This window comes from Mytilus californianus, unplaced genomic scaffold (genome assembly GCF_021869535.1).
Source record: "Mytilus californianus isolate M0D057914Y unplaced genomic scaffold, xbMytCali1.0.p SCAF_10, whole genome shotgun sequence".
NCBI classification, from domain to species: domain Eukaryota; kingdom Metazoa; phylum Mollusca; class Bivalvia; order Mytilida; family Mytilidae; genus Mytilus; species Mytilus californianus.
Genome location: NW_026262582.1, coordinates 23,406,901 through 23,428,755, shown reverse-complemented (window position 1 = coordinate 23,428,755; position 21,855 = coordinate 23,406,901). Strand labels below are relative to the sequence as shown.

The window sequence follows — 21,855 nt, the reverse complement described above, 5'->3', positions numbered from 1 at the left end:
TTTTCACAACAAATGGAAATGTAAAACATACATAACTTTGCTCTGAGTGGAGACCAATGATACATATTCTATGGGAAAACTTAATCAATTGAAATAGAAATAAATATAAAACTAAATGGTCACTTCAAATGCAGTCACGTGATTTTTGCAGCATATACCAATCCCGTAGTGATGCTGAAACACGTAGAAACAATCATGTCAGTCTCTACAACCAAATCACATATTTCATTTTCTAACGAATCTCTTGATCATAGATATGTTTACAAAGGCTAAAAAAACGTTTGGAAAATCAGCAAATCAGATACAGGTGAAAAAACAAAGTGACAAGGACATCTCGTACAGGTACAAGTCATGGAATTCACAGGACGCAGGAAATGGATATTAATTATACCGCGAAACTTATTGATAATCAAAATGAAGAGCATACTAGACAAATATAAAACATTCTCTGTAATATAAAACCCACATATATAAGTTAATAAGAGAAAAAATAGACAGAAAGAAATATGATCTTTTCTAGACATGTAGAATGTGTCCCCGTGCTTGTGGTGTATGCCCTTATATTTTACAATTATGGGTTGTTTGCCTGTAGGTGAGCTTTCACATGTGTGACTTGGGTGGAGAGTTGTCTCATTGGCACTCATACCACATCTTCTTATATCTATTTAAACACTCCTTTATCAAATAAAAGAGAGCGTCCTAAAAACAACAAATAACGACATAGGATTGTATTGCACTTAACAGAAGTAAAGTGTTCCGAGTAGTTTGATAAGAAAACACTGTTGTGAAACATTGATGTCTTCCGAGTAGTTTTATAAGGCAACCCTGCGGTAAATTAGTGCAGGAAATATATTAATTTTGATCTTAAAGTGGGGGAGATTTAACAATTTTTTAACAAAATAAAGGAGTCACATGATTAGTTTTTACTGTACAACAGATACCAATTGCCACCAACACCAGACATGTATAAAGTACAACTAGAGCTATCCGCGGGACTTATACCCACCAGACATGTAAAAAGTACAACTGGAGCTGTCCGCGGGACTTATACCCCCCCCCCCCCCCCCCCAGACATGTATAAAGTAAAACTAGAGCTGTCCGCGGGACTTATACCCTCCAGACATGTATAAAGTATAATTAGAGCTGTCCGCAATGCGGGACTTATACCCCCCTTACATGTATAAAGTAAAACTAGAGCTGTCCGCAATGCGGGACTTATACCCCCCTTACATGTATAAAGTAAAACTAGAGCTGTCCGCAATGCGGGACTTGTACCCACCAGACATGTATAAGGTAAAACTAGAGCTGTCCGCAATGCGGGACTTATTCCCCCCTTACATGTATAAAGTAAAACTAGAGCTGTCCGCAATGCGGGACTTATACCCCCCCCCCCCCCCCTTACATGTATAAAGTAAAACTAGAGCTGTCCGCAATGCGGGACTTATACCCCCCAGACATGTATAAAGTAAAACTAGAGCTGTCCGCAATGCGGGACTTATACACCCCTTACATGCATTTTAGGTCCTGCGGTGAAATTCAGTATTAAGATTTCTGATTTTCAGTAATTTATTTAATATAATAATTGCCCCAATCTTTGTAAGATTGACACATAGCTACTGATAGGTCAATCTAAAAGAACTATAACTGGAAATTTTCTTTTACTTCGATCTACGTATCGATATCAATAAACTCATCACAGATATATCAGGAGTGCCATTTTATTGTTACAGACGAGCGTTTCGTTTTCAAATGTTTCATCAGTGACGCTTGAAAAAAGTTAAAAGACCAAATTAAGTGCATGGTTGAAGAGTATTGGGGACCTTAATTTCCTTTTGGTTTGCCAAGTTCTGCTAAATGTTTTTAATTAAATATCATAATGTTTAAAATCCAATGACAAAATCACAGCAATTCGTTGAGCGTGCATTTGTAATGCTCGTGAAAAGCAGATACGCATATCCTCGAGTCCAGTAAAGGGGCCAGTGGCAAATATTTCATCAATGTTAAGGGCGAATACAAATTAACAATACATACATAGGTAGGTCCTGTAATATATGCAGTCCAGAACTGGTGTTTTGAACTTATTTCACCTAAGCAAACGTCGTATTGGTATAAAAGACCGGTCACTATAAAACGTATCCAATCGTACAACGTAGCAGGTGCGTTGACGTATACGTATTAGAAATATTTTACGGGATATCACGTGCGCCCGGAGAACTTTTTTATATTTAACTTAATCTTAATTCTTTGTATTGCATGAAGATCCACTTGAGTGACGAAGGTGGTGGCCCGATTAGGTGTTTCTTATTTACATCAGACAGATAGATCATGAAGAGTGCATGATATCCGGTTACATTGAGACATTTCTGACAATTCATTTTTCCGATTTTCCGAAATTACAAATACCGACAAGCTTAAGCGGACATACATGTATAATTGAAAGAGAAAAAAAAGGAGGAGTTACATGTAACCGATTTACAGGCAGATATGGAAGATGCATGATGATAAGTCATGGTCTATATGCTAATATGATAACTAATAAGCAAGGGGAATTCATTATATTTGGAACCATTTTATTTTAAAGAGGGACCCCATCATTTTATTTTAAAAGAAGATACAAGTCCAGGAATATTACACAATTCTTGGACATGTTTTGACCATATAACACCAGAAAGATGTATATATATATATAGTTCTTTGGGAAAAATTTCTTCAGATAATATAAATATGTGCTCATTTGTACATTTTTTTTTTTGGTTTTTACAAAAACAATGTTTTTTAACAATTGAAATGTACCCATGATAAAAGGGATATTCATTACATTACCCCTCATTATAGGGGTTGTTCCCAACCTGTTATAGATTGACAATTTATTTTCTCATTAATAAAGAAACAGAAAAGTTGTATGTGTTTTATCTAAGTTTAAACCATTCTTTTACCAATTCACGACCTTTAAACTAACTGAGGATAAATTCCGCCCTCGCTAACACTCGCGTGACCATAAAGATGTAAACAAAGACATTGTCGTCTGTTAATAATCCCATCTCCTAAAATAGATTATTTTGGAAATTCTTAGACTTGTATATATAAACATGCATGATATCATAACAGAGACAATATTCTTATTTCACATCACCAACGTTCAGTTATAAGGTTGGTTCCCTCCGTAAAATATTCAGTATGCCTTCGGAATATACAAATATTAACAGATCGTAACATTGTCAAGCTTGTCAATAACGACTATTTATGTACCTGTCTATACAGTAATATATATACAGTAAGTAAGCATGCAATTAAATTTTCAAGCATATTCTAATTTAATATTTAAGGATTTATAAGCATTTAAATTGTCACATGACTGTTGCTCCTTCTGGATCAATTGAGAAACGTTTAGACCAATTAACATCACAATCAGCTGATAATTAAATTGGCAGCAGACTAACTGTTATCAATTTAAGTGAGATCATTCATGCACAATTTGGCATGTATAATTTTTGCACATGGAAATAAGGCAATAACATGTAACTGTAAGATGCAATTATATTAATTTACATGTAATATGCGTTCTACATAATATTTCCTGCAATTTTAAGCATGTGTAATGATATGTATAAAATACATGTATATTGATAAAAACCCAATTTCGTCATGTCGGAGTTAAATTTAGAATCTATTTATAGATTTGTATTTTCCATCCTATAATATTTATATAATATATATATCATGTTTACTCATACATTGGAAATTTCCATATAAAATTTATTAACTTGCTATCACACGTGGAAATTCGTCTGTAAAACAACGATATCGTCTATTGTCTGTTGAAACACATAAGAAAATTTAAAAAAGATAAACGAGACATTCTGAATGGAGCATCTATATAATCACAAGGTACATTTAGGTCGAAAATCTTAGATAATAATCTTACTTTTTTCTTCAATATACTGTATACACATATCATTAAACATCATTGAAATTATGGGAAATGATATGTAAAACCCGTATTTCTTTATATCGTTAAAAGAGTACAGTTACATGTATTGCCCTATTTGCAGGTGCAAAAATTAAACGCGAATTTCAAAGTAGGATGTTTGGGATAGGGGAGATGAGGACACTACATTATTTTTGTGGAAGGGCAGACATCCGACCTTTTGATATATTATGAATAACAAAAATTTATAAAAAAAAAAAACAACGGTGACCTAAATTATCGCAACCTGGTTATACAATTGATCAAAAGACCTTAGACATAGACATAGTGAACAATTACTGCGACTCATCCTTATTATACTCATTCGATATCAAGTGGTCCTTCCAAGCGTATAGTAGCTCACATCCTCGTAACGTGGTGTACCTGGTGGATGGTTGGCTAGTAATACATGAATAAAGTTAACGTAGATATGCATGTATGCATATATTTGCAGTTTATTTAAACGCCTCTGGCCTTTGTTAGTCTTGAATGATTTTAAATTTTAGTTTCTTTTATATATTTTGGAGTTAAGTATGACGTCCATTATCACTGAACTAGTACATATTTTTGTTTAGGGGTCAGTTGAAGCACACCTTTGGGTGCACGATTTTCTCGGTGTATTTTAGACCCAATGGTGTCCTTGTGCTGTTTAATCGTGTTTAATCGGGTTGTTGTCTCTTTGCCACATTCCCCATTTTCATTCTCAATTTTATTAATGATAAATTATATGAATACATTATGATAAGTGTTTATATATGTTGCAGGAAATCATGATTAGAGAGATCGTTTTTATCGTCTTGTTATTTCCTGTAACCCAACAGTATCCATTAGAAAAAAAGGAAATTGTATTATCGGAATCAAGATTACAAAACGAATCTCCAATTAAATTCAACTTTATACAAAGTACTACACCATACCATTTGACGAAAGCACATACCTTAGAAAGAAAATCCCGAAATGTATTCAAATTACCAGACTATGTTTTGGATGGTAGAAGAGGAAAAGTCAATAAGTCAGTTCACCCTTCTAAATCTAAATTAAATAAACAAATTTCTTCTAACGGCGTAACTAAATCCCGGAATGAATTCAAGTTACCAAACAATGTTTTGAAAACAAAAGGACCAAACGTATGGACAACAAAAGGACCAAACGTATGGAAAAGAAAGCGACCAAACGTATGGAAAACAAAAGGACCGAACATGTGGACAACAAAAGGACCAAACGTATGGAAAACAAGAGGACCAAACATGTGGAAAACAAAAGAACCAAACATGTGGACAACAAAAGGACCAAACGTGTGGAAAACAAAAGGACCAAGCGTGTGGAGAACAAAAGGACAAACAGACAAGTTAACCCATTATAATATCAAAACAACATCTACAACGTCTGCAAATATTTGGAAAACAAATGTACCAACCGTCATGCCAAAAGAAAACGTAACGAAGCTGTCTCAAACAACTGGTGAAACAAATAATATTGGTACGGTTATAGGACCTATTGTTGCATTTGTTCTTATATTAGTTGCTGTTATAATAGTATGTTTATTATATAAATCTAAATTCATCAGAATAAATTGTACAAGGCAACGCCAAACCATAAATGGAGAAATTCTTAATCAAACGGATATTGAACGACAACTGATAAACGGACAAAAAGAACCGATCGGGATTGTCGTAGAGAATGGTTCCGATTAGCATATCTGGAATTATGATTTTTAAGGCATTGTGAAAGTAGTTCTCAAACTACGGTCATTGTTCGTGCGAGCTAATGTTATAGATTCCGAAAGAGAATCTCGTGAATATAGAGATGAAAAATCGGATTTCACTATGTGAACCGCCTTACAATTATGAACCTGGTTCCTTTGGCCAGATTTTTTTTATGAAGAGGCAATTAAATCCGAGGAATCAATACTGCTGTGCTGTATAATGTGGATATTCCTGCATCTAACAGTTTATGGTTTAATATTACTGACAATTACAGATCGGAGCAAACGAAACCAGTCAAACATTGGATGTGAACAATATTACACAACATTTACCGGACCAACTTGCTTATAAATATGCGCATGCCTGTTTTGGTAATGGACGTGTTTTCTTTTGCTCCAAGAAAAATTTGAAAATGTAATCCGTAAAGACACTTTTTACCTCTAGGAGGATATGAAATGGTTGGTTAATTGATCGTTGAGGATATATTTCGTCAAAATGTGGATTTGATGTATAAATTTCATTAGTATATAGCTGTGTATATAACTTATTTATTTATATCTGTGAACTCTTCTCAACGAAATTGAAGGTAAATATGCAACAATCTGTCACCTGTATACTGTAAACACTATTGAAATCAACTTTTACATATAACATTTAACAAATGCAAACACCTGATAACACCAATCGACTTCGCCGTCTCAGCAAGCCATCGCCACCTGAAAATGAATCTGTAAAAAGATACATTATGTCGTCTCAATCTGACCCAGACTCTCCTCCTGTCGATATTGACCCATCTGTAATACATCATGCTACTGTTTCAGCAGGTCTCAGTTCACTCCAATACCAACAAGTACAAGAGCCCAACATACCATCACAAACTATTACTTGCTCCTTGGCTGAGTCCGATATTGTAAAAATAGCTCTTCAACTAAAAGAACTTTTACATGAAGAGATAGACTATACCATCAAAGCAACAATACAACAATACAAATCCGAAATAGATAAACTATCAAAGGAGAACCAAAGTCTACGCGACGATATTGATGCCTTAGAACAGTACGGTCGTCGCGATTTACTTCGTATTAATGGTATACCGGATGGAGGGAGTAGCGAAACATCAGAACAAACGACAGAGCTGGTCAAAGAATTATTGAAGTCTGTTGATAAGAGTATTGATATTAACGACGTTGTTCGATCCCATCGTATTGGTCAACCTCGTACTGGCTCCGATAATACTAACAGTGCGAGAAATTCTGTTCCACCTCGTCCCAGACAGGTGATTGTTAAGTTGAAAGACCACTTTGCTAAGAAACGAATACTGAAATGTAAAAAAGCGATGAGAGAAAACAGAGATCTCAGGTATATCAGGGTAAATGAGGACCTCACAAAAATCAGGAACACCATTGCATTTAAAGCTCGACAGCTTCGTATTGAGCATCACATAAGAGATACATGGACCGTGAACGGCAAAATCTTTGTAAAGGATAATATTGAACATGTCCACCAAGTCAATACAATGGCAGCTTTTCTCAACTTCGTCTCTGTCTACTGCTGTCCAGGAGCTAAAAACTTTCTTGACAGACTCGATTACAACAGAAAACTGCAAAGACCGCCGAGTTACGAAACACCGTGCAGGCTTCGATCCTATGCTGAAACATTATCTACAGCACCAACAGTATCCGACGCAAATCTGGAATCTGGAAGTGAGCCTCACTCCTAAGTACTGTTATCGTAAATAGACTTTTATAAATGAAATTAAAATGTTTTTTTTTCTTTTTACAACTTTATATTTATATTATGCATGGCCACTTCAATTGTATTCTTAAGAGACAGTTTTATAATCTTATAATTTATTGTCATTCCTTTATAAAGCTAGCACTTTACAAATTATATTTCTTTGTGGGTAACTTGTTTTCACTCTAAGTAACATTTTTTTCGAATCGCTTAAGATAATGTGCGATTAAATTCTTAAATGTATACTAATTGTGAATTAATTCCGTAGTTTACAGAAAATATTCTAAATATCGACCACTTTTCAAATGTTTATCACTTAAAATTTAATTTCATTCTATATATGAGTAAACTTTGGTTTTTATTTTTATTTTTACAGGTCATTTTGGAATTTACTATCCCAAGCGCCGATAGTAAAATTATTTACTTGTGCGTGACTTCTTGGCCAATCACATGTCTTATTTGCTCAAACTTGTCTTTGATTGGACAATTTTTTTTTGGGATCCATTCAATAATAACTATACATGTGAATTGTTAACAAAGTTGTAGTATTGATCTTTTCTTTAATCATAATAATTAAGGTTTCTTTATTCTCCTACGCCAGAGGTACATATACCTCTACATAGTCACATAAATGTGCTTATTTCTTTTTTTATTTGTATTAAATGTATTGTTGTATATATTTTGTTCTCACAAACTGTTTGAAATGATGTACTTCCCTTACTTTTGTAAAAATGAAATGCAAAGATGTATTTGTTTAGAAGTTGGCCGCTCTCATCTTCAAAGAGACCAATCAGGTGTTACATAGTAAATGGGTATTAGTATTGAACAATATCGCATGAGAGTTGGCCTATTTATTCCAGGTACTAACATTAAACAGAGACTTACATATCTTGATGTATTCTGTATCAACCTAATACTTTTTAGCAAAACAAAATTGAAAGCAGTCGCACTAGCACTGTTGATCAATTTCTTAATATATAATAAAAATGCTAAATCCCAAATTTGTAAAAATGTTAATGTATGTACTAAAAGCAATGCTTCCTGTGATGTATTATTTATAGTTGCGTTCTCTTTCATACTTGTTATTGTTCAAATGCTGTTAATAATAGCAGGCTTAGAAACAAACCCTGGTCCGAATGATGATTTAAACTCCTCAGTTAGTACCGTTAACATTGCTGATTTATCAAATTTTTCTGAATTGTTCTCAAAATCTGTGTCATTTCTTCACCTAAATATTCAAAGTATCGTACCAAAATTGGACCTTATAGAAGCGGAGTATGATGATTTTGACATATTAGCTTTTACGGAGTCTTGGCTAAACAATAATAACACAGACGAATCAATAAAGTTACTAAATTATCATAGCCCCTTCCGTCGAGATAGGGGACCACAAAAAACAGGCGGTGGAGTTGTCGTATATGTTAAAAATAATTTAGTTGCACATCGACGCCAAGACATAGAAATGGACAACCTTGAATCTGTGTGGCTAGAACTAAAATTACATGGTAAAAAAGTTCTCTTTGGGACTTTCTATATCCCCCCTAATTGCGAGCAAGATATTTGGGTGAAATTAGAAAACTCACTAGATATGGCCTTAAACGACAATCATGTAGATTACATAATGATTACTGGCGATTTTAATGATAATCAAATAAGTTGCGCTAACTCTAAGATTAAACCTTTATTAACACAGTTCAGTTTGAATCAGTTGATAGACGAACCAACACATTTTACTGAACAGTCTTCTTCGTTGTTAGCACATACTTACAACTTCTCGTCCAATCAAATTGCTTATATTTGCCTTCTAATTTTCATAGTACATACTTTTCCTGTGTACTAAGTAACTACGCATGAATGACCACAAGGGTAAGATTTCATTGTATCGTAATCAAGATATTTAAAACAAAAATTGCCACTGGCTATTTTGAAATAAAATGCTGTGTTCCAAATTAAATTAAATAGTTTGTAATTAGTTTTCACATTGATTTTTAAATATCCTGCTATTAAAATCTTTGGATCTAAAAAATGTTTTTGACAATTGCAAATTTTATCATTTAAATAAAGGGTAATACATATGGTTCTTTATACCTTGATTAGAGTACAACGATATCTTAAAATTATGATAATGTATCATCCATGCAATTACTTTGTACACAGAAAAGTGTGTACTATGAAACCTTGTGAAGGAAAATTAAAGCAACTTGGTGATAATTTTTTAAACTTTCTTAAGGAAAGTGATCTATTTCGTCATGAATTGATTGATTTATTGATTATAGGTTGCTTAATGTCCAGTGGCAAATATTTCATGCATGTTCAGGACGATGTCATGAATTGAAAAACTGTGATTATGTCTGAAGATAATGTGCATATATATATAAACATATTCTGATAAATCTTTTAGTTTTTACTTTGAACTAATAAAAAAAAAAAAACACAAAACCTATAATCTCTGATCTATTTGTAGTTGCCTTTTAATGCCTATCTGATAGACTATATCTTTGGGGACAAATTATCTATATGTTTCAAATTTATTATAGCTTTAGTTTTACTGTGAAATTAAAAAAATGTTTTCAAAACATGTAAAGCTTCCACTGCAATTTAATTATTACCTGCTTTTGGTCAATTTATTATGTCATCTTACCTTGTAAGAAGAACATGTATAGTAAAACACCGCTTTATATCAGTATGCATACTTACACCAGCAGCTACCATCTTTTCATTCTGGAGTGAAGGGCCTTTTGAAATCACATATTTTACAATGATACTTAGTCTAGTGAGTAGATTTACAAAATTCGTTAATGTGCTCCGTTTTACAAACACCTGTGATACAAGTAGTCAGCCAAAATAAACTATCAATAGACCAATTAAAAGATTACTCGAGTTGTAAATATGTGCTAAATTGGATAGTCTATGGAAAGGTATATACTATGAAATTAAGAGCTCGGGGCAAGCCCCTCGCTCTAAATTTCATAGTATATACCTTTCCATAGACTAACCTAGACTTAGATCTTTTCATTACAAACAACGTAAATGCTGTTACGTACTGTGGCGTTGGTCCGCCACTTCTTGATCAATTGAGGTACCATTGTCCTATTATTGGTCTTTTAAATTTTCCCAAAACCTGTCATAAATCTTTCAAACGTAAAATATGGTTGTATGATCGTGGCGACTATACAAAATACAGAAATATTTTGTCCGGAAATAATTGGAATTCAATAACAGATTCAGATAATATTGAAGACATGACGGCAAATATCACACATATTATTTTAGATGCAGCCGATAAATGTATTCCAAATAAAATAATAACGGTTCGTAAGGATCAACCCCCTTGGCTTACTAATGAAATAAAGAAAAAGTTAAGGAAAAAGAATCGAATACACAAAATTGCTAAAAGACGTAATAATTCGAAAGACTGGAATAAATTTAGGAAAATACGAAACGAAGTTACCAATTTAGTAAGAAAATCTAAAGAAGATTTTAATAATTCCTTGATAAAAAAAGTTATTAATAACAACTCCTCTAATAAGAATTGGTGGAAAATCGTAAATCAAATTACAGGTATGAAATCAAAAGACACAAGTATACCACCTCTTTTAATAAATGATTCTCTTATATTTGATGATATCGACAAAGCAAACGAATTAAATCATTTTTTTGCATCCCAGTCTAATATTGATGACTCCAGTACAATTTTACCCGTTATACCTCTTAATGCTTCAACTACAATCAACGAAATAGAACTTAACGAAACAGAAGTGGAAGACATTCTTAGTATAATTAATCCATCAAAAGCTTCAGGTCCTGATTTAATAAATCCAAAACTGTTAAAAGAGGCTTCAGCTATTCTTAAAAGTCCTTTGTGTAAATTATTCAACTTGTCCTTGCGTAGTGCAGTATTTCCCCATCAATGGAAAAGAGCAAACGTTTCCCCTGTATTCAAAAGTAATAAACCAAATGATGTGAAAAATTATAGACCGATTTCCCTCTTGAGTGTTATATCAAAGTGTATGGAGCGTTGTGTTTATAAACATGTTTACAATCACTTAAAACAAAATAAGTTTCTTAGCAATAATCAGTCTGGCTTCACTAGGGGGGACTCAGCAGTAAATCAACTAGTTAATATTTCAAATGATTTTGGTAAAGCTCTTGATAGTGGTAAAGAAATAAGGGTTGTTTTCTGTGATATAAGCAAAGCCTTCGATAGAGTTTGGCATAAGGGTCTTCTTTTCAAATTACAACAAGCTGGAATATCTGGTAGTTTATTGAAATGGTTTGAAAATTATCTGTCAGGAAGATCCCAAAGTGTGGTAATAAATGGTACAAGTTCTGATTGGCTACCAGTAAATGCAGGGGTACCCCAGGGTTCTATTTTAGGGCCTCTACTGTTTTTAATCTTTATAAATGACATTGTCGAAGATATTCATGCAGAAATTAAATTATTTGCTGACGATACCTCATTGTACTTAGTAGTTGATAATCCGATTGAAGCTGCTGAAACACTAAACAATGATTTAGATAAAATATATAATTGGTCACAAAAATGGCTTGTTAATTTTAATGCCAAAAAAACAGAGTCTATGATTATTTCTAGGAAAAAAACTAAGTTGTACCACCCCCCTTTAAAAATGAATAACCAAGAACTGAAAATAGTCGACAATCACAAACATCTTGGTGTTTATTTTTCTAATAATGGATTTTGGCAAGACCACATCGAATACATAATGAAAACATCTTATTTAAGGGTTAATATTCTACGAAAAGTTAGAAACGTTTTCGATCGGTTCACTCTGGAAAAACTATATATGTCTTTTATACGGCCAATTCTTGAATACGCCGATGTTGTATGGGACACACATAATGTAAACCTAATACAAAGGCTTGAATATATCCAGCTAGATGCCGCACGCATAGTTACAGGGGGGACTAAACTTACGAATATTGGTAAGTTATATGTCGAAACTCAATGGGAAAAGTTATCGGAACGAAGAGAAAATCATAGATTGATACTCTGGCACAAAATTATATATGAAAAAACACCTAGTTATCTCCGTGAACAAATACCAGGTTTAGTAGAAAGTAGGCATAACCATAATACAAGGCAACGTCAAAATATCTTAGAAATCGTTACAAGAACTCGCTTATATTCAGAATACTTTTTCCCTGCAACCGTGAAATTATGGAATAAGATACCTTTTAATATAAGACAGTGCGACTCTCTCTTTCTATTTAAAAAACATATTTGTAAACAAAATAAGAAGGTTCCCACACATTATTATGTTGGAAATCGCATTGGACAAATTCTCCATGCACGCTTGCGAATGAACTCTAGTGCTTTAAACTCCGATTTATTTTTACGTAATTTAGTGGATTCGCCAAATTGTCGTTGTGGTGCTATAGAAACAAGCTCTCATTTTTTATTAACGTGTCCTTACTATACTAACATACGCCAAGTGCTACTGAATTCTCTTGCTGATTTTCCGCAGCGTATTGATGTAAATATTTTGCTTTTTGGGTCAGATTGTTTAACTGATGAAGAAAATTGTACTCTTTTTGTATTGGTACAAAAATACATATTGAAAAGTAAAAGATTCACACCATAATATGAAAGCATCATTTATATGTTTTCCTTGCATTTCATTTAGCTCATTTCAATCACTTGTTTTTTGTTTTTTGTTTTTGTTTTTTTTTCTCCCTTTTTTCTCAAACTATATAGTCAATCTTTTTTTGTATTTACTATTCTTAATATATTTCAATTGACAGAGCATGCTCCAAGTATTCATTATATTGTATGTCAACATTCTTTTGGAGACAGATTAAAATAAGCAATGTTGCTTGTTTCTGAATCCCATTGTTTATACTGTATTATATTATATAGCATGGTTTGACTTATCGAATAAAATATTGTTTAAACCAACGATTAAGCTGCCCGGTGAGAATGGAAGAGGTCCAGTCATGCGAAAAACTGACCAAGTTATCAGGCAAAAAAAAAAAGAAGAAGGCTACTTATTAGTCATACCTTTTAAAAAAGGAATAATAGATTTAAACATCTATCATATTTAAGATCGAAAGATATTATATATGTTACCGAACAAATACATAAGCGGGCTTGTATTTGAAGTGAACTATTATGTACAGCGTGGCTGATTGTAGAACGGTTATTCTAAACAGACTGCCTTTCTGTTCTTACACGTTTACAGATTGTTTGTAAAAAGGAAATTTGTTTTAAATTGGAATGGAGCTTTAGTTACCGACGGTACTGGAGGAAACAGCTAAATTTGACAATGTTTGCATCATTTCTGTTTAATATGTAAACGCAAATAATTTGCAATTGAAAGTACATCGAGGAAGGAAGAAAAAAACCTCAAGATTGATTAGTGTTTGTTTTACGCCGCATGAGTGCAATAAAAAATCTATATCGCGGCAAGAGAAAATAAAAAAATGAAAAAACACAACAATATGAATGCAAAGTAAATGTGTTAAAGATGAAGATCCGAACTGCATTAGACAAAGACTTTCAAACTTATTTGCAAATTATTTTAAAAATGTTAGAATGTAAAAAAATATAAGATTAAGTTATTTTTTGTGTATTTTCTTTTTGAGGACGCATTATTCCTTTTTTAATAAAAGTATCGGCAAATAATGAATTTACAGTTCTCAAGATCTTGTTGCAAAGTGTATGTCTAAACTGACCCTTGTTTATATATAATTGCAATACAAGATATAAAGCAGTTCTTATAACGCAATTAGTTATTGTAAAAAAATCAATACACAAAGCAAAACGTGCAATTCATTTTTACTGAACTAGTATACATTATTGTTTAGGAGCCAGCTGAAGCCCGCCTCCGGTTGCGGGATTTTGTTGCTGCGTGGCCTAAGGCTGGTTTCAGCTCTAGCTAAGGTCGGGTTGTTGTCTCTTTGACACATTCTCCGTTTTCATTCTCAATTTGAATTATTCAATGTTTAATTTGATAAATAATGTACATTAACAGCATTAATGTTTTCGCACGAACGCTTTGTACGGAAGTTATTTGTTCTGTCTCTTAAAACTGACCTCGCTTTGTTTTTATCGACCAAATATTTTAAAAACAATGCAATAATTTCCTTATATTGCATTTTATCTATTTTGAAAGTAAAAGTAAATCCGTGAGAAACAAAATTCTGTAAGTTTTCATTGATTCAACAAATTATCCCACTTGAGATCTCACAGATATCTTTCACTAATGATCTATTATATTCAACAAACTAACATCACACTTGTAAAATACAATTTCAAAACAAACTTATTGGATATTAAAAAAATAGATCAATTAAAAAGTTGTTCAAAAAGAAAATACCATGAAGTAAGCATGTAACAATACAGTGTACGTACAAAGTAGAGATTTTAGATCATTGCTTTGCTACAAAAATTTGAAAAATACTATACATGATACATAATAGTCATTTTATATGTGGACAGTAGACATGAGTGGCGGGCAAATTAGGCCGGTCATTGATTCCCATCGGAGTATGAAGATTGATCGGCGGTTGCTTAATGTCCAGTGACAAATATTTCATGCATTTTCAGAACCAACCACATGACTCATACTTCATCTGAGATAAATCACGAACTGAGGAAGTCCAAGGCTTTTGTTGGAATTATATCGTATTTAACGGTCGATTTTGAAATGAAAACGTGGAAATAATACCATCGAAAATAAACGTACAGCCGAATGACGGAATTCAAGATCGACGAAAATAAATATGTTATTCAATACCATCTTATTGTCATTGATGAAAAGGATATAAATTATACAGCGAAACAAATTGATGCAGAGCAAACTTTACACATTTGAAACATTCTCTGTAATATAAATTCTTCATAATTAAGTATAATATTATAGAGAAAAAAAATAAACAGAAAAAAATAGGATTTCTTCTAGATCTTGTTTGCACCTGTCCTAAGTCAGGAATTTGATGTTTAGTAGTTGTCGTTTGTTGATATGGTTCATAAGTGTTTCTCGTTTCCCGTTTTTTTATAAAGATTAGACCGTTTGTTTTTCCCGTTTGAATGGTTTTACACTAGTAATTTTTGGGGCCCTTTATAGCTTACTGTTCGGTGTGAGCCAAGGCTCCGTGTTGAAGACCGTACTGTGACCTATAATGGTTTACTTTTATAAATTTTGACTTGGATGGAGAGTTGTCTCATTGGCACTCATACCACATCTTCTTATATCTATTTGAACACTCCTTCATCAGATAAAAGATCGAGAGCGTCCCATTTAAACGACATAACGGGATATGATGGTACTGCACTTAACAGAAGTTAAGTGTTCCGAGTAGCTCAATAAGAAAACACTGCTGTGAATAAATGAGGTCTTCCGAGTAGTTTAATAAGACCACCCTGTGATAAGTTAGTACAGGAAACAGATAGATTTTGACATAAAGCGGGAGAACAAGGAGTCATTGCGATTAGTTCTTAAAGCACAACGAATAACATATTCCACAAACCTTAGACATAAACATTTATAAGGTAAAACTAGAGATGTCCGCAAAGCGGAACTTACAATGTATACCCCTCACCCTTAGATATTGGCTACTTTCTGTATGACAGTCGGAATTTCATATCCATATCAGAAATTGGTCGAGAAATTATTGAAGTGTTTTTTCCAACTTTTTTTGTTGTTGACCTGGAGGAAAATTGGGATTGTTAATGTTCAACGAGGGTTTTGAATAGGGGCATACATTTACTTTCTGAGAACCACTGACCTGTGGAAGAGAAGAAATCCTAATCAATCAAGCTTGGAGTCGAAAGGACCTTCCACGTGCAGTCTAAAATTTTAACAACAGTGACACCGGGCTTTTTATATCACTCGGCCGCTGAGATCCCTCTTCAGATTGAACGTGGCTGTGTATTTATACATCACGCATAGGCAAACGGAAATCATTCTATTTCATTGGTTGTACTTCACCATTTGAAAATAAACTAGTAAAAGTACACAAGAGACAACATAGAAAACTAAAGACTAAGCAACACGAACCCCACCAAAAACTAGGGGTGATCTCAGGTGCTCCAGAAGAGTAAGCATATCCTGATCCACATGTGGCATCCGTCGTGTTGCTCATGTTATTACAATCCCGGTAAATAGTCTAATTCGGTAGGTCACATTCGTGACAAGGGAAGGGGATTGTATTTACGACATAAGGAACATATCCGATATCATCTGTGAAACGGTTATTCCATAACGGTCACCAACTCGTGATGGCGTCCGTAAATTTTACGACGGAATGATTTCAACTTCACCATTTGAAAATCTTGGTTTAAAAGCTTCCTTGTGAGCTGCAACCCTCTATCAAGGAAATCATGTTAGGAAATACAAGCCCAGGAATATCGTATCAATTGGGAGATATATACTCCGTATGGAGGCGCTGCTGGAATTTTGCTAGATAGAAATGGAAAGTTTACAATTGGAAGCTGAAATCATCTCTTTTGCCAACTTGTTTGAATGTAAATGTTCTTGTCCTGAAACATGCATAGGTGGCCATGGACTATTTTCTGCTCTTTTGTCGGGGTTGTTGTCCCTTTGGCACATTTCCCGTTTTCATTCTCTATACTGTGATATATTTACTAGATGTTTAGCAATGAAATGTTTCCCTCATTTACAGTTTGTTCACATTTAAATTTTTGTGTTCGAAAACCACTTTATAGATGTGAAAGTCCATCTGAAACATAGGTTCTTTACTAAGAAACTTCTATAGTAACTGATAATTTTATGTTGTATTCAAACGTGATTAAAGCTATTCCAGAAACACGTGTTCATCGATTGTAAGCTTGGAGTCAAATGCACCTGCCTCATGCTGGATTTAAACTTGCAATCTCAGTAAGAGGCTAGTAATACACTAGATATATTTTAGATGAACTACTTTAACTACTCGGTTGAGGTAAAGCTAACAGTTGTGAGCTTTTAATTACCCAAATACTTAATAAACATTAGAACAAACTTGGCTCCTTGTCAGTATAAAATCATGTCTCAAGAATAGACATTAAAGGTAGAATCCTCAACTCTGCACTCAAAATCATGTACCATACTATTTAGGATATGCCTTTGTATTAGTTAGTTTATAGCAGTTTATAGAACCCGTATTGGTCAACACAGTCATTTGTGAACATGTGTATTAAACTATGAACATAAATAAGGGGGTTTAGATAACAAAGGATTTGTTTTTGTAAAAGATTTTTAAAAAAAAGTCTACAATTTGTTTGTCTTTGTCTATTGTTCGAAACCTCTACTTTTTATCGGTCTTTCTCGATCATTGTTCGATACATTTACTTTTTGCCGGTCTTTGTCGATTCTTCATACGAAGGTGGTCCCGGATATGCTGGTGGTAGCTCCTGCTCACGTTCCATCACAGGAGCTGACGCTGCCGGGAAAGTAGAGTATTGTGCGCCTGTTGGATTTTGCATTATTCTATACGGTGTAGATGTCGATTTTGTTCTTCTACGAATACAAGCAAAGTAAATAACTGCACTTATTGAAATCCCGATACCCAGTGGCATGACAAAGAAAAGTCCTACGAAAACTCCAGCCCGTCTGTAACACGCTGATTCCACTCCTATGTTTTCAGTATTGATGTGGGGTATCTCAACCACGACAGTTTCACTATAATCTTCACCGGTGTATGACACATCACACTCGTAAGAATTCATACATTTGTGGACGGCAGACGACAAATCATAGTACGTTCTTTGCAGTTCGATTGTAACGGTGACGCCTACTGGACCCGAATAATCCAGATGGTTTGCAAACACAAAGTAGTATTCGTCAGATGTATATGCAATATGCAGGAAAGTAGAGTTGCCATAGTTACATTCGTCTGTTGTCTTATGATATTCAAAGCACGAGTCACAATAGTTATCGTTCTTCCATTTTTGTAAGTTTTGTTTACCTTTAACAAAATAATAATCAACTCCTTTTCTTAAGTAACTGGAACACGCTTTGATTGTCACAAACGAATTTTCTAATAGGTAAAAACCCCAATATTCATACATCTGATTTCCTAACCTGGAATATTTATTGTAAGTAAATGTAGTCTTGTTTCGTGTGTTTACGACTGGTTTGTTTGGTAACATGTATACAGATACTGGGTAATTCTGACTTCTGACATTAACACCAGTACAAAATCTCGGTGAAATCCCGTTAGATATATGTCGCATGTCGCTTGAAGATGTGTCGGTTGTATGTTTTCCGTATGTCCCTAATGAGACGGACAACGAAGTTATTAAAGTTATTGCAACAACTAGAAACCATAGAAATCTCAAGCGTGACTTTGGTTTTAACGAAACACAAGTGATTGCTAGACAACATGTTTTACAGCAAGTACAGTCACAGTCATCTGAACCTCCACGACCATAACTCCGCGGTGAAGAATAATAATTATTTGAGTAGACTGTGGTGCGGAATCCCCCACCACCGCTGAAACCTCCACCACCACCACCAGAGCAATGTCCTCCTCCGTGAACCATATCAAATTCTACAATAACATAAGCAAATGATAAAGTCTATAATTGTTAAACTTTGTTAAACTTGAATGTCGATATAATTATCTAACCTGGCACACAGTTATTTCTTTTTTATTTGTTATTTTTTAGTATTTGTTCAAGTTTACTTTTTTTCAAATCGATAATTCTATAAGTAAACTCAAATTCTCAAAACGTATTTTCATATGGTAAATAAAATGAAAGTATGACGTATGAGAAGACATTAATTCGTGAAAAGAAAATTGTGCATCAACCAGCTGTTAAAAAGGGAAATATCAAACTAAGAAACGTTTACTTTTGGAAACTTTACATGTTCAGTGCTCTGCGACTGCGTTATTAACCTACACACATTCAACTGCTTTTATTCTAGAGACACTGATGAATCTAATGTTAATAAATGATGGCAAGTACTGCGAACTAAGTTATCAGCTTGAGTTTTCACATAACTATTTGAAAACAGTAGACCAACCGAAAAGTTGTAGTATTCATACTAATTGCCACAAAGAATTCTTACACAACGGATTCCATGGGGTTCCCACAGCAAGATACATGCAGTACATGTATACCAGTATAATCTTATTACAGATATTTATTCCGATATGATGCATGAAAATCTCCTTCAATCAGGAAAGAATTCAGGTGGCGTTGGAGAGCGAACGACTCCCCTTACCCGATTTTGATCGGAAATTTTTTACATAAAGTCATCAAAGTGTTTTCGGCTCGCTACACTCTGTGTGTTTTTTTTACCATCATAGGGATTTACCCACACATGTTTACCTCGAACCCTTGATACATCCCCTGCCAACAGCTGATCATGTCGGAATGCAATCTAAATTAAATCAAAATTCATATCTATATTAACTTGCATGCTCGTATATATAAGAGGATATGAGGAAAAAGAAATCAGAGATCTATATTTTAATTAGATTGATAGGAATGTAAGACGGCATGTTTTATTTGCCACCAGTTTTAATCACAGGGGCTCGTAACATAGATGTTTTTGGGTTGGAAATATATGCCAGTCGATTGGTATGCGTTCTACATTGTGTTTACAGCTGGAAAAGTCCTTGCACCAAAATAAAAAATGCTTTCTAAATTCAATTCTTATGAATGGACCAATACAATGTCGACGTCCAAAAAGAGAGGCGAATGATATCAAATGGACATTCAACTCATAAGTCGAAAATAAACTGACAAGATGGCAAAAAAAAAAGAAAAAGACTAAAAGAGAAACAACAGTATACAAAAGACAACATAGACAACTAAAGACTGAGCAACACGAACTCCGACAAAATCCGGGGGTGATCCCAGGTACTTCGGAAGGATGAGCAGATCCTGTTTCACATTTGGCATCGGTTATGTTGCTTGTAAGTACATGTATTAGTAAATTGACGTCACACATTGCTAGAGGGTCTGGATGGAGGATCTTCATTTCAATATCCTTTATATTTTGAGCCATTTTCCTCTATTCTTTATTTATTTAGCCTCTTATTCTCTATGCTTTATATTTTAACACACCATTTTTCTATATTCTTTAATTAATTTGTCTATTTTTCTATTTTTCTTTTTTTAGTCTATTTTTCTGTATTCTCTGCCTATTATGGGTATTCTCTATTTTATAAACCGATCCAAGATCCTCTTAAACGCTTTTAATAGCGTCAACATGGTCGGGCATCTGCCTTAAATGGGATCATCTTTAGGTCTTTTTGCTTATTGATTTATGCTGTATGGGTAATTTTAAAAACACATGGACGTACAAAAATTGGTATTGTGTGGTTGTAATAACTTATTAAGAGACATTATTTTCTACTATTTGGATATAAGAAGATGTGGTATGAGTGCCAATTAGACAACTCTCTATCCAAGTCACACAATTTGTAAAAGTAAACCATTATAGGTCAAAGTACGGCCATCAACACGGAGCCTTGGCTCACACCGAACAGCAACCTATAAACACCCAAAAAAATGACTAGTGTAAAACCGTTCAAACAGGAAAACCAACGGTCTAATCTATATAAAAAACGAGAAACGAGAAACACTTATGAACTATGTACATCAACAAACGACAACCACTGCATGACCATCAGGTTCCTGACTTATTTGTTTTCCAATCTCGGTATCTTTTTGCAAGCTATCATATCTTAATTATAATCCTTAACAAAATGCCACCCGTAGCAACACAATAATAACCTGCAAAACATGATGGACGCAACTGGCTATACAGCTTAAGGTTCATCATAACAAATGGACAAATAACACCCATCATTATATATATATACATATATATCTAGTGGAAGCAAGACCTTAAAAACTTTTCCAACTACACAACAAAGGGTTGTCTATACTCAGAGTAGTTTTTGGTGAGTATACACACATTTTTGTCCGTTTGTATACTCAGAGTAGTTTTTGGTGTGTATACACACATTTTTGTCCGTTTGTTATGATGAACCTTAATCTGTTAATCTGTTCGTGATACCGCATCAAAACATGTGAAAATGAAAACTATATAAATATACGACGTAACGTTATGCAGTTAAAATGTATATATGCACATGGAAAACTTACTTGTGTAAAATGAAATCAACTAGGCGTGTGTACTTGTGGAACTATTTAATACACGTATATTTATAAAATTATCTATTTATCAAAATCACCTGACCCATTGTAATGACAAAACCATGTGATCTAAATGTTTAACATTACGAAATACGTCTATTGATAAAAATAGACGCTTGTTTGTACAGGCGGGATTTTTAAAAATGTCTGTGGTACACTATATTAGTATAACATCTTGCAACTTTTAATCGCGTAAGTGTCAGCTGCGTGGTCACTTTTTAGTTTGATTTTAGTCTGTTACTTGAGTCAATGATGGTCCGTGAATGAAAAGGTTATCGGGGAATGTTTTAGTCAAATATTTTTACATCATATGG

General features: G+C 33.9%; 2 protein-coding genes across 2 annotated transcripts; one reads left to right on the top strand and one right to left on the bottom strand.

Annotated features, from left to right (window-relative positions):
- Positions 1-3,122: 3,122 nt before the first annotated feature.
- LOC127719053 (uncharacterized) lies at positions 3,123-6,018 on the top strand. The gene is made up of 2 exons (XM_052225106.1): positions 3,123-3,274; positions 4,732-6,018. Exon 2 carries the CDS (start codon positions 4,738-4,740, stop codon positions 5,659-5,661), a length of 924 nt encoding a protein of 307 aa, XP_052081066.1. The 5' UTR covers positions 3,123-3,274; positions 4,732-4,737; the 3' UTR covers positions 5,662-6,018.
- An 11,305-nt stretch (positions 6,019-17,323) lies between these two features.
- Positions 17,324-21,597, bottom strand: LOC127717792 (uncharacterized). The gene is made up of 2 exons (XM_052223622.1): positions 21,491-21,597; positions 17,324-18,918 (listed from the first exon to the last, which is right to left on the bottom strand). Exon 2 carries the CDS (start codon positions 18,908-18,910, stop codon positions 17,714-17,716), a length of 1,197 nt encoding a protein of 398 aa, XP_052079582.1. The 5' UTR covers positions 18,911-18,918; positions 21,491-21,597; the 3' UTR covers positions 17,324-17,713.
- Between the last annotated feature and the right edge of the window lie 258 nt (positions 21,598-21,855).